The 12,624-nt window shown below is 45.0% G+C and overlaps 1 protein-coding gene across 1 annotated transcript; it reads left to right on the top strand.

Moving 5' to 3' along the window:
• The first annotated feature begins 299 nt into the window (after positions 1–299).
• Positions 300–10,526, top strand: GRP (gastrin releasing peptide). The gene is made up of 3 exons (XM_081078418.1): positions 300–563; positions 5,652–5,873; positions 10,196–10,526. The coding sequence occupies exons 1-2, from the start codon at positions 425–427 to the stop codon at positions 5,855–5,857; spliced, it is 345 nt and encodes a 114-aa protein (XP_080934544.1). The 5' UTR covers positions 300–424; the 3' UTR covers positions 5,858–5,873; positions 10,196–10,526.
• The last annotated feature ends 2,098 nt before the right edge of the window (positions 10,527–12,624 follow it).

The following is a 12,624-nucleotide window of genomic DNA, read 5'->3' as shown; positions in this document are numbered from 1 at the left end:
GCTGGGGGGGGCTGAGAGGGAGTCCTCTGAGTGTGTTGGGCGAAGGCGTGGAGGACATGAGGAAGGAATGCAATGTGGGGAGGAGGGACGGGACGGCCGGGGAAGGCAGAGGGACAACGTACCCTCAGCCCTTTCACCGCTCGGCAGGGAGACGCATGGTTTTCGGGACCGCTTGTCCCGGCGCCCCAGCTCGCTACAGGGAAACGTCAGAGCGCTCCGGTCTGCTGTGGGGGAGCCCCCCCGCCCCCCCGCCCCCCCCCCCCGCCTGGGCTTTCTTATAAAATGCGGGCCCGGTGGAGACTGCAGCAGCGGCGCGGGCGGCGGCGGAGCTCCTCCGAGGTCCCGGTCGCGCGGTCCCTGCTCCTCGGGGGGAGAGCACCCCCTCCCGGGCTCGCCGCGGCCTCAGGGGCCTCGCTGCCGGACCATGCGCGGCCGCGAGCTGCCGCTCCTGCTGCTGGCGCTCCTCCTCTGCCACGCGCCTCGGGGGCCGGCCGCCCCGGTGCCGGGGGCCAGAGACATCGCGCTGGCCAAGATGTACCCGCGCGGCAACCACTGGGCCGTGGGTGAGTGTCCGGTGCGCCGGTCCTCGGGGGGACCGGCCCGGCGGGGGGCCCGGCTCTGGGGCGGGGGCTGCTCCGACCTTTGGACCCGCACGAGCCCGTCCTCCCAAAACCCGACCCCACCGCTCCCCGTCCTGGAAAGCGGGCGGCTCCTCGGCGGCTGCGGGCCGGTCCCTGGGTCCTTTCCCGCCCTCTTCGCTCTTCCGCAGGGTGCCCGAGCCGGCGCGCAGCTTCCCCAAACCCAACCCTGAGCAGAGGAGCTCACCTTCCCTCCGCACCTACCCAACCCCTCCTTTTATCCGGCGCTGTTCTCTCGGTGGACAACGGCGGGAAGCCGGGTCCCCGAGCGCGTCCATCCAGCCCGGCACCCGCGATCCCGACCCGCGCGAACTCGGGCTGCGCCTTGGCGTCGGGCAGAGCCACAGGTGGGGGACCCGGGACCCGCGCGCCCGCTCTGGGTTTCACATCTGTCCAGCGAGATGCCCGAATCCCACCTCCGTGTGTGGCGCTCCTGAATTTTCTCACTCATCCTGCCTTCGCAGCGATCGTGTTTCCTCTGCCCTTCTGCCCAACCCTCCCTCTTTCCATCCAGCAGGCTTGGCGTCCTGGGAATCGCACCTGCTTTCCACGCTGACCCTGGGCTCTCTGTCCCCTGAGCCCCGCTTTTCTCTACCTCTAGACCTGCGCCCTCGCCCTCTTCCCTAGCTCCTTTCCTTTTCCTTCTGCCAACAAGTCCTGCTCTCCAGGCACAGACTTGGAAGGTCGTTCCACCTGGCTCTCGGCCCTGCAACTGCGAAGCACGTAGCTGTCCGAAGCCTCACCTCACCCAACAGCACCCCAAGGCTCTAGGCCACCCCAAGCGCAGTCTCTGGCTAATGCAAAGCGTCCAGTTTCCTCAGAAACCTCCCCATAAAACCAACTACAGCAACCCCAACGTTTCCTGGGAAGCTGGTGGATCCCTAAAGATTTAAGGGTGGTGGTGGTGGTGGTGGTGTGTGTGGTTTGTTTCCTTAGTCATCTATTTAGGAGTAGGGGAGAATGTGTTGGGAAGATACTTGCTAATTCAGTTGCCAGCCGAAAGGCAGATTCTGGGTGTGAAGATGAGGATGGATTCATGGGAAGGGGTGAGGCTGCAACTGGCAGCTCCTCAGCACCTCTGTGTGCTGTACGCTTCTGTCAGAGAATCCGAGAGCTCCTGGTTGCAACAGAGTAGCTTTCATTGTCGCTGAAAGAGTCTTTGCCAACTCTTGCAGCCTCAGGTATGAAATATTTGTGATCTCTGAGGGACAGGAAGAACCCGGGAGTCTGGTATGGAGAGGAGAGGTTGGGCTGGGTAAAGATTAAAAACAAAACACAACGCAACAAAACTCACCCTGGAAAGAAGGATCCTACAAGGTGTTAAAAAAGCCAAACCTAGAATTGACACTTAAAAGGGCTTCTGGGAGCTTAGCACGAGTCATGTTCAGCTACCGGCCAGTGGAGTGGGAAGGTGAAATGAAACTTCGAGATTCCTAACCTCTTTTTGCTCATCCATATTTTTGTACTAAGAAGGCTTATTATTCGGTGACTCTTGCAGGCCCAAAGGAGGAGCAGAGAGTTCACTGGGAACGTAGGGCCATGTTATTTCCTGGGCAAGCCAACCCTGAGTGCTGCAATCCAGAGCACATCTGTCCCCAGGTAGTCGGGGTGTCTGGCATGTAATCACCCTTCCTGGTGATGCTTGGGCTTTCCCACCTCAAAAGCATACAGACCAGCAGCAACCTTACATTTTCTTATTTGCTCTCAAACACACTTTTTCCTTCTTCTCCCTTGGCTGGCTGTGCAGAGTTGAGGAAAGACAAAGGAAAAAGAGAGAAGGAGAAAATCACATTTGGTTCTAAAATGCCATTGTGGTTGAGCAAAAGTTTGCTTTGGGCAGAAGTGCCTTCTGTGGGAATGTGAACATTCACAAGCATGAATAACACTGTTAGATTTTAAATTTAGCTTTCCAGTGTCCGAAGTAAATGCCTGTCATCCTTAGTCACTGAAAACATGCAGTTTCGTTTTAATTATATCAAACTAAAGCTACATATTGCTGTCCATGAGGAAGCTGTCCATGAGGAAGCTGTCAGCACCAATTTGCAGGTTTGTTATTGAATTGTTTCTTCCAGTTGAGAGAAGCATGGTGTGGCAATGGAATACAAGTTAACAAGTTGAAAACTTAACAAGTTCTTATCTGGCTTCATGTTCTTAGAAATGTTTTGTTTGTGTGACGAAAATATAGGTCAACAGTAACACTGGTGGCAGCTCTAACTTTGATGTGAAGCGTGCCCTTGAATTCTGAAACACCAGTGTTCAGCTACAGAATGTCTTTACATTGTATGCTGCCCCAGAAACTGTGAAATATAGTTTAAGTATCTGTTTAGAAAAACTAACTTGTACGAGAACTCAACACCACTGTAGGCCTTAATAGGTATTTTCCTAAGTTAGGGTAATCTCCAAGTTTTGAGTTCAAGAAAATTCATTTACGTTTCAAACCTGCCATGGTATTTTTTTGTGGTATTTTTTTCAGTGATTAAAAGCACAAAACCTTTTCCCCTCCCCTCTGGGCACAGTTTTATTTTTTCGAGTGCCTGTCTTTTGTCTATGCTGAGATCTCCATTATTATGATCTGGGCAGATAACAAAAGATGACGGGAGAAAAGATGGAAGTGGGTGTATCATCCATGTTGCCATGGAGATGATTATTTGGTTGACAGTTGCCAGCTCAAAAGTGAAACAGGACCCAGGGAATGTGTGCTTCCCTGGGATGTTAGAAATGGTGCACTTTTCTTAATAACCAGTCATTGGATCTAGGGAGGGGAGTCAGAACACTACCCACCCACCAAATATGCAAAGATGAAAAATTCAGCAAAATATCGCAAGGATTTGTGTTAAATCCATCACAGAATGAAGGAGTATGTCATCCTCCCATTTTAGAAAAGTCCACAAAGTTATTCAGGCATGACAAAAATGAAGCTCTTATTTAAACACATCTCCATTGCCTCTCTGCTTTATTAGCAATGATACCTTTCTCCTTTCCAGCATCCTACTGAGATGATAGGCAATGATGGAAGGCAAGAGTGACCAAGGTTCTGGGAACTTCAGGTTCTAGTCCTGATTTTCCATCACCATGATTCAATTTCCTCCATGGAAATAAAGCCAAAAGCCTTGCTACTGCCGGGGAAGTTGTGCAACACAATCGCTGTTACCACTAAGTGCAAGGTTATGTGCTTGTGGTGGATATCTGGGGACCAAGTCGACCTAGCAGACCAGTGAGGAGTCAATCATTCAGGATGCCAACCCTTCAGATGGCACAGTCCTCACTAGGGTTTTGAAATTTTCTGAAGTGTCATAAGTGACTTGAAAAAGTGCTCACACTGCAAGGCAGTAAAACCTCATTTTAAGGCTCCCCAATACTCACAGAATTAATTTGCTGAGTCACATAATTAGTCATGATATCCTGATATAGGATTCCTGTTTTAAAAAATATTAGAAAGCCTTTTGTGGACCTTATCTTATTTCCAGACCTGAGAATGATTTCTAATGGCCCTGTAGTCTCAGGAAGTTCAAAGACTTCCCAGCAGTGTAATATCGTAGAGTCTGGACTGTCAGCTGATTTGAATCCTAGACGCTTTGCTTACGTGTGGGTGACCTTTGGCAAGTTGCATGTTCATCGGACTTACTACAGGGTGGATCAAATGAAATAATCTGCATTTCAACATCCTGTAAACCATACATTGCAACACACAGGCCAGCCATGAAGTCACGGTGAGGGTTTCTCTCGGTGGATGGAGCTGCTGGGAAGAGGCCTCTTTCTATTGTCAGAGACTGCGGTCTGTGGACCATCCCCTCATGCCAGTCAACATTGGAGCCACAAAGAGCTCTTTGCTTGGAAACTTTAAATCAAAAGAACCATAGTTTTATTAATATTAGAAATTTGAAAATGCGATAAAAACCATTACAGAGAGATGATGAAAAAATCAAATGAAGACAGTAAAAAAGATAATGTGAGCATATTTAAGGACTAGGCTCCAGTTAAGAATGCACACCTCCTTTTGCGCCTCCGGCTATCCCCATTGCACAATGAACTTCCACATTTGTAGTGGTTTGTCCTCCTGCACAGCAACTTTGATTTTTTCACAGGGCAGGGTGCACATCCCTGGAGCCACTGATGACTTTCACTGACTATTTGAGACATCCAAGAGAAAAATTCTGCATTTATGTGGCTGTGGAGTGTTGGTCAGAACTTGGTTTCAACTGGTTTTTCCTTACATACTTAGCAAACTGTAATTTCTAGGTGGCGCTTCCTAGATTCAATCTTGGCTAAAATTCTAAGAAAGTTTAAATGAAAAATTCCTTTGGTACATTTCTATTACCAATAAGAGGTAACCAACACCTTTCTTCTTCTTCTTCTTCTTTTTTAATCAGACGAAGAAAAGCATCGAGACTTTTCTTTTCAGCAGCAATTTAAAATTGGCTGGGGAGGATGTTTTAGACTCCACCATTCAGTTGGGAATGGAATTCGGTGCACACAGAATCGGTGATAGAATTGTAGATATGGAAGTTCCCTTAGATTTCATCTAGTCCAACCTGTTCATTTTATAGCTGAGAAATTGAAAATTGGAGAAGCTAAATGACATGGCAGAGGTCACCTAGCTAGTTAGCAGAGAGGCTGGGACCAAATCCAGGACTTCTGAGTTGCAGGTGTGAAGTTGTTCAGCGTATTGCATATTTTGAACACAGAGCAAAATCCGCCAGTCATTTAGGAACTAACTCCTAATAGTAAAATGCGATTTATCCTTCATTTAGAAGGAAGCAGCACAAACAGAATTGGGGTCCCTTCAAATTTCTCATTCATTCATTCCTGTGGGTTAAATTTGTGACATTCTGTTTTTTGTTTTTAAGTTTTATTAAATTTATTGGGGTGACATTGGTTAGTAAAATTATATAGGTTTCAAGTGTTTATCTATATATTGCACAGTGTGGTCAACATCTAGAGTCAGTTCTCCTACTATCACTATATGGTTGATCCCCTTTTCCCTCTTCTATCATCTCCCCCTTCTGTTTACAGGGCATTTAATGGGGAAAAAGAGCACAGGAGAGACCCCATATGTTTACAAAGGAGGGAGCCTGAAGCAGCAGCTGCCGGAGTACATTTTGTGGGAAGATGCTGCGAGGAATTTGCTAAGTCTCATAGAAGCAAAGGGGAAAAGCCATCAGTCATCTCCACGAGGAGCCCCTGGGTATTCGCCAGTGTACTTGGGATTCCAAGAGTAGCAGCAACGTGAAAGAGGTAGGTTCAAGACACAAAGTATGTATAAGGGACCCACTGGAGAAGTAGGGGTGGGATGGGGTGGGAGGTGTTTGGGGAGAGTTGGAAGGAGGGGACATTCCGGCAGGGGAGAATAAAATTGTTTACGACAAGCCTTCACAGCGCCACGTTCTGCTGACACCAATACATGCCGAGGAAATGAGTAGACAATTCCCATGCTTTTTTCGTTCCAACATAATAGCTTATTTTTGCTCTTAGCACATCAAAATGGTGTTGATTCAAACCTCCAATTTAGGAGTTTTCTTAGCGATTGTGCATTGATGGGATTTTTAAAAATCTGACAGGTCCTACCAGAATATTTTGATAGTAGGGCCATAGATTATTTGAGTAAATCCCTGTGATACATTTACAGATACGTTTATTTTTGATGAACACTTGGGGAACGGCCTCTTCACAGATGTTTTGAGAAGACTGCATTCTCGTTTGTGCCCTTTTATGCAAAACAGTACTTCTTTATTTTTGTTCCATGGTTACTTCGTTCAGGTTTCATCCTAATATTTCAAAACTTAGCAAACATATCTTAGGGCAACTGATTTGTCCTATGTATGATTTTATGGACGATAGGGAAAAATAGTTACACCAAACTGGCACTGTTTCAATACAAAGACAGTCAATGACATAAAGGAGAGAAAAAAATGTATGGGAAGAAAACGAGGCAACTGAAAATGAAGAGATTCTCATTAGCTTTTAAGAAGTTTTCATGAAATTTATGCTAAAAGGCTAAAATAACTGCAATACTAGAAATAATAATAGCTAGTTTTATTGAGTATCTACCATACTCCAAGTATTGGGAGAAGCAGTTTACTACCTTTAATGCCCACAGCCGTCTTAGGAGGAAGATTCTGGAAGATTCTATCATGCCCTCCATTTTAGAGGAAACTGAGATGGTCACGTAGCTTTTCACTGGTGAAGCCAGGACAAGAGCCTGTGCTGTGTGCCTTGGACAGTCTGCTGCCATGAGAGACATCTGGGGAACGGTCCTCAGTGACCTTCAATATGAAGGACGGAAGATGAAGTAGCACCCGCGCTTCTCACTGCTTCTGATAATAAATTATACTGCTTGCCACTCGCAGAGCTTGGGAAGCTGGCTCCTTCACTATTTCATGGTGTTTAACTCGTTGATTGGTGACCCCTTCACAGAGGCTCGGAGGCTTTTCTGGAGGGAGGTTTTGTGTTTCACTGCCCTTTGGTCTACTGTACATTTTCTAGGCTAAACACAAACTACAAGTTCACTTGTTGCATTATGCACCTAGAGAGAATGTTTCTAGAGCCCTTATTCAGAAAAAAAAAATATCTGCATTAAACCAACCAGTACAGAAATGAGTACCAATTCTGTACGAACGCTGAGTGAGAGTCTCTTGTTCACACCTATGATAGGTGTCACAGGTGTTACATGACCAGCACTGTTTTGTTGGTGGATTATGTGGCTCTGAGGGCTCCAGGAATTTGGACTTCTCAGCCCCCCGCTGGCCAGGCCCTTTCTTGGTCAAATGCCTCGTGGGACTTTCTGTGGGTGGAGATCCAAAAGCAGTGTCTTCTATTTGTCTGAAGAATAGCCCCAATCACTGCCCCAAAGCTCTCTAAAATCATTTTATGTACACCGGACTTAGCCTCATAGCTCACTCATAAATTACCCACCTCCAGCACACACACAATCAGTGTGTTAATCTACAGTGCTTCACTTTTGAACTAAAGAGCAATATCCACGTTGAGTTGATTTTTCCCTCAAAACCTGGCTCTGTATAGCTCAGAATGTTTTGAAGAATTCAACTCCTTCTTCAAGGATCAAAATTTCCCCACTATATTTGGAAGAATATTCTGTAAGCTTGGAGGCAATTGCAGAAGAATAGTTCCAAAAAGGTCTCCGAGTGGCAATAGTATAAAGGGGACAATCTTTATCAGTATTTAATGTGACCTGAAAAGACAGTCACCTTTTTGTAATCAGGTCTTGTTATCTACTGTATCGTTTTTATGCCTTGTTCTTCTTTTCAGAAGTTTAGAAAGCCCTCCTGTTTCATTCCACCTTAAGTTGAATAATTAGCTATTGCACACATTGGTACCATTCTTTTGAATATATTTCCTGGGAACATGAAAAACAAATTCAACAGTTAGTTTTGTATTCGCATAGACCAAAACAGCTTATTACTCCCCTTGCTTTGGAAATTCTGCCTCGATGAAAGTAGGTTGTTATGAAAATTGAAAACATCTCACAGTTGTCTTATTCACAAAGAGGGCGTACCAAGGGAATAGATCTATTAGAAACCCATATATCTCTCAACGTTAGAAAGAAGTTTAATAACTTAGCTAGGCATTGCCAGAATTAGCAGCAGGAGTTTTCAGAGGCTGAAGGACGTTTCTTAAAATTAAAAACTGTTCACATATGCTCTCCTCTCCCGCTTTAGTAATAAGACATCGAGTCCTGTTGCCAACTCTCCCAGAGCTGTAGTTAGAAGTGTTGATGTTTCGATCACAAAGATATTGACTTAATTCAGAAAAGATCTGTGTAAATGTGTACGGGATTTAGACTACAATATCATGGCAAACAAGCTCCAGAACTTTATCAGCAATTATAGCCAATCATTTCTGAGGCTAACCTTAGTCTTTCTTTTAACTGTACCTTTCTTACAAAAATTAATGGAACTTTGACCTTATGGTTTCTATAACACAAAACAGTGTTCAGCTCAGCTCCAAGGCCTAACCCGTAATCCTGGATATGGCCGTGGATTGTCCTGTGCTTTCATAAAGTCTGAAGTTGGCCTTTGGGTTCCTTGAGTAATTTGGACGCAGTCCATTGTTCTTCGCAGCCTTAGGTCTTTTCTCTTACGGGGTAGACATGAGGAAAAGGACCTGGGGAAGGCACTGCTGAGGGTGTCACAGAACGGAAGGAAATGGGCAAGTTTGCCCTCCCTTTTAAGGGACTGCTTCCACTGTCCCATCACATCAGTACGGGGAATAGAAAGGTTTTACTTCCCAATATTCTGAAATGCTCTGAAGGAAGCTCCAAAATGCAGGAAAAGCAACTCACAGTCGAGAATACAACTCCCCTGACTACCCTGACAGTTTCTGTGAAGGAGCAGAGGAAAGTCGCTCCCCCATACACCTTCTCCCCCACTTTACCGCCAGGTCCTTGATCTTCCTAGGGTCACAATTCTTCCCTTCCTTGTAGCTTGACTTCCTCTCCCTTGAGCCAAAATGCTTGGATTCAATATTTGGAGCCCATGAGGACATCTTTGGATCCTTTCCCACATCCTCAGCTGGCCCCTTTTAGGAACTCCAGCTCTACACAAAGGTGCCTGGCAGCCTCTTTAGGAAGACCGGTGACCCTTCATAGTGCAGCCTGGGCTCATGGAAAAAAGCAAAGCTATTTGGCCTGTGTGGGAATTGAATTCCAGGCCTTGGCTTCATTAGCACCCTGTCCAAACAGTTGTGCCACAGAGCAGGTAAAAACTGGCCTGAGAAGATCAGTAATTCCTTTATTAGGAACAAATGGCTGGTCTGGATGTTGGGGGACCTGAAAAGCCAGAGAATCTTGGAAACAGTAATAAGCTCTAGCCTGGATGAAAAGTGTTTTCTTACCTCAGCAGGTAAAAGGTGCTCTATGGGAACAAAGAAGTATTTTTAAATCATAGCTACTTCTTCTTTCTTCGGTCTTAACTTGAAAAGAAGGCACAACAAAGCAAGCCACAATAAATATAGGACTGGCACAAACCCAAATTAGCTTCTCTTCCAAGTTGTCCACACTACTGCCATTTACAGTCATGGGTCGATGATGTGTTACTGTGGAATTTGCAGCTAGCTTTGACTTGTGTCACAAGGCATTGACAAAACAAGCCAAGTAAGAATTAAGATTTCACGTCCCCTAAGAGTCCCCCTACCCAGCTGCTACTTTAGTGACAAGTAAGAAGAATAATGCATTTAATTTCTAACACTCAAAATACACCTGAGCCACATCAGGATACAAATTAAGCTAATAGAACAAAAAGACCCAAAAATGTAGTGGCTCCCCCAAAAGAGGAAGTTCATTTCTCTCTCTGGGACATCTGTGGTTCTCAAGCATTAACATACCGAGTCAGATTTACCTGGGGGAATTCTGAAAGCACAGATCGTGGACCCCAACCCCGGAGTTTCCAACTCAGTAGGTCTAGGTGACCTAGGAATTTGCCTTTCTAACAATTTGCCTTTCCTTGTGATGCTGATGATTTCTGGGGAATGGATTTACTTCAAATATTGGACTTTACTACATTTGTTTAACTCCTACTAAGTTGCTGATCTCTCTGTTCCAGGTTCTCAAGTGAAGGAAGGAACCCCCAGCTGAACCGACAATGACAATGACAGCCTTTCTCAAAGAAGCAAAACAAAACCCTTAAGAGACTGCGTTCCAAGGGCATCAATTCGACGGGATCATCAACAAGATTTCGTTTGTGCAAAATACTTCACTATTCTTGTACCTTTCAACCTTGACTAAATTCATGATTTCCAAGCAGCAGCATCTGCTTTGAACTTGTTTGCTGTGGATTATTGTCCGTTAAGAGTCTTCCAAATGATGCTCTTCACATCTAGGCTATTTGTCGATTACATTCCAGTCCCCAACCTGCTACCATTCACAATAAAAGCTTAAACACATTGTCCAGGGCAGATAGTTCTCTTATTTCAATTCTAAATGGGAGGACAGTGTGGCAGAGATTAACACATAGCTTGATAATGAACTTGTGTGCTCATTGATGAAGGCGGGCTGAATTTTCAGTTCTCCCCTCTGAAGGCCACTTACTGAACCCTTGTAGTGACTTATAGCCTTTCTAGAGGTTACTACTAGAAGCTCATACTCTCTCTATCATTATCATTAGATGCACTATGTTGAAAGTAGAGGCCTTATTCATCATTTAATAGTTCCCATTTCTTCAGCCCTAACCATGATCAGATATTTTGCCTATGTTATTGGTATTCTCCTCAGAACAGTTTGATGAGCTGAGAATAAACATTCTCACTTAAATGAGGAAACAGAGGGTTAGAGAGGTCAATTGAGTTGCCCAAGGTCACCTAGTAGATGGATCCAAAGTCACCAGATTTTTCTGCAGCATTTAACAGTTTCTACATTACCTAATTTTAAGCCTCCCTTTCTTCAAAATTTCATTTCCGGTCTTGGAGGAGAAGTAGTTTCCACAGCCAGATTTAGTCAGGTCCATGGCAAAAGGAGAAAATGAATTCAAGATTCCCTTCCATTTTCAGAGAACCTGGCCTGGCAGTTCGTAACACTCACGAGTTCCATTTTTATCATGACATTCACACGTTAACAGATTTTAAAGCTTCTTGCCATATGCTTCGATTTCCTTCATTTAGGGAAATCACATTTGAAACAGTAAAGAGATTCACCTTGCTCTTGTTTTCATTGCCAAAGAACCACATAAGATGTGATGTGTTCTTTCTAATTTCTTTCAAAACCATGTGGATTCACAGCTGACACAGAACCAGACCTGGAGAAATGTATGAAATGTTTCAATGTTTTACCACCTTCCACTTCTTGGGACCCTCCTGAGCCTCTTTCCCAAGAACTCAATCCTGAACTGTGTCAGCTAAAGTCTGCCACACAGCTAACAATGAAAAAGTAAGCCTTTTCTGAAGGATTTGCCCTCCAATAGGACACTCATGATGGTGGCATTTCTAGCAGGGACAGAAAAGCACTGCTCCTAGAATAAGCCTATCTAGACTGTCACTTGTTGGGTTGTCTCATGAGAGTAGATGTGATCCTGTGTTTTAGCTGCAATCATTTTTTGCTCCAAGAGTTTTGCCTGAGAAGCCAGAACAGCTCACTCAAACCTCCTGAACCTTGCAAGGCTCCTCAGTACCAAGCCCATGTCAAGATTAGAATCCCCTTACTTAAGAGCTTTCTTTATATATATATATATACATATATATATATGTATATATATATATTTATTTATTTTTATTAGTTTCAGGTGTACAAGACAAGGTAATACTTAGACGTTCATCATTCACATCTCTCACACTGTGAACCCCCCTCCCCCCACCACCCCCCCCTCCCGACCCCACACCGAGCCATCACATTATATATATAAAATTATAGTTGGCATTCATCAATGCCCAGCCTCTGGTGTACAATGCCATGATCAGGCATCCACAGTATCTCTGAGGTGGTCTCCCAAATAGGACGCATGTCCATCGGATACCCAACAAAATCTTCACAACATTATTGAATAAGTTTCCCAAATTAATTTTCAAAAATCGCTGAGGCCATCTTGTGGTTACCAGCTACTTCCTAATCCCTTCACCTTTCCCCTTATCCCCAGCCTTCCCCACCCCTGCCCATCTAACAACTCTCGGTTTTTTCTTTGTGTCCCCAAAACTGTTTCTGATTAGTTCATTCACATATTCTTTTCTTTAGATTCCGCTTAAGAGCTTTCTTGAACCTTTGTTTGCAAGTGGAGTCCCATTGCATATCTGTGTGTGCCCTTTGGGCCAGGTCGTTTTTAGCTGTAGAAAACAAGATCCACCTTGGACTGAATAGGAAAGGAAGACTTTATGAGAGGATAGTGGGCAGGAAAGACCAGAGAAATGCTCTCAAGGCTGAACTTGCAGGTTCAATGTGCAAAGCCAGGCCTCTGATCAGGTTGACAAGATGGCAAATGCATGCACTGCGACCCCTAAAGTATTCCACAACTGCCTGAGTTGGCACTGTTTTCCAAAGTCTCATCAC

The sequence above is a fragment of the Rhinolophus hipposideros genome (assembly GCF_964194185.1).
Source record: "Rhinolophus hipposideros genome assembly, chromosome: 17".
Lineage (NCBI taxonomy): Eukaryota > Metazoa > Chordata > Mammalia > Chiroptera > Rhinolophidae > Rhinolophus > Rhinolophus hipposideros.
Note: the sequence above shows the minus strand (reverse complement) of the source record. Positions and strands in the feature narration are given on the sequence as shown.

Excerpts from the sequence above, each read along its gene's own strand:
- GRP (XM_081078418.1), top strand. The coding sequence starts at position 425 with ATGCGCGGCCGCGAGCTGCCGCTCCTGCTGCTGGCGCTCCTCCTCTGC. Across the intron at positions 564-5,651 it reads CGGCAACCACTGGGCCGTGG|GGCATTTAATGGGGAAAAAG; the intron begins GTGAGTGTCCGG and ends TTCTGTTTACAG.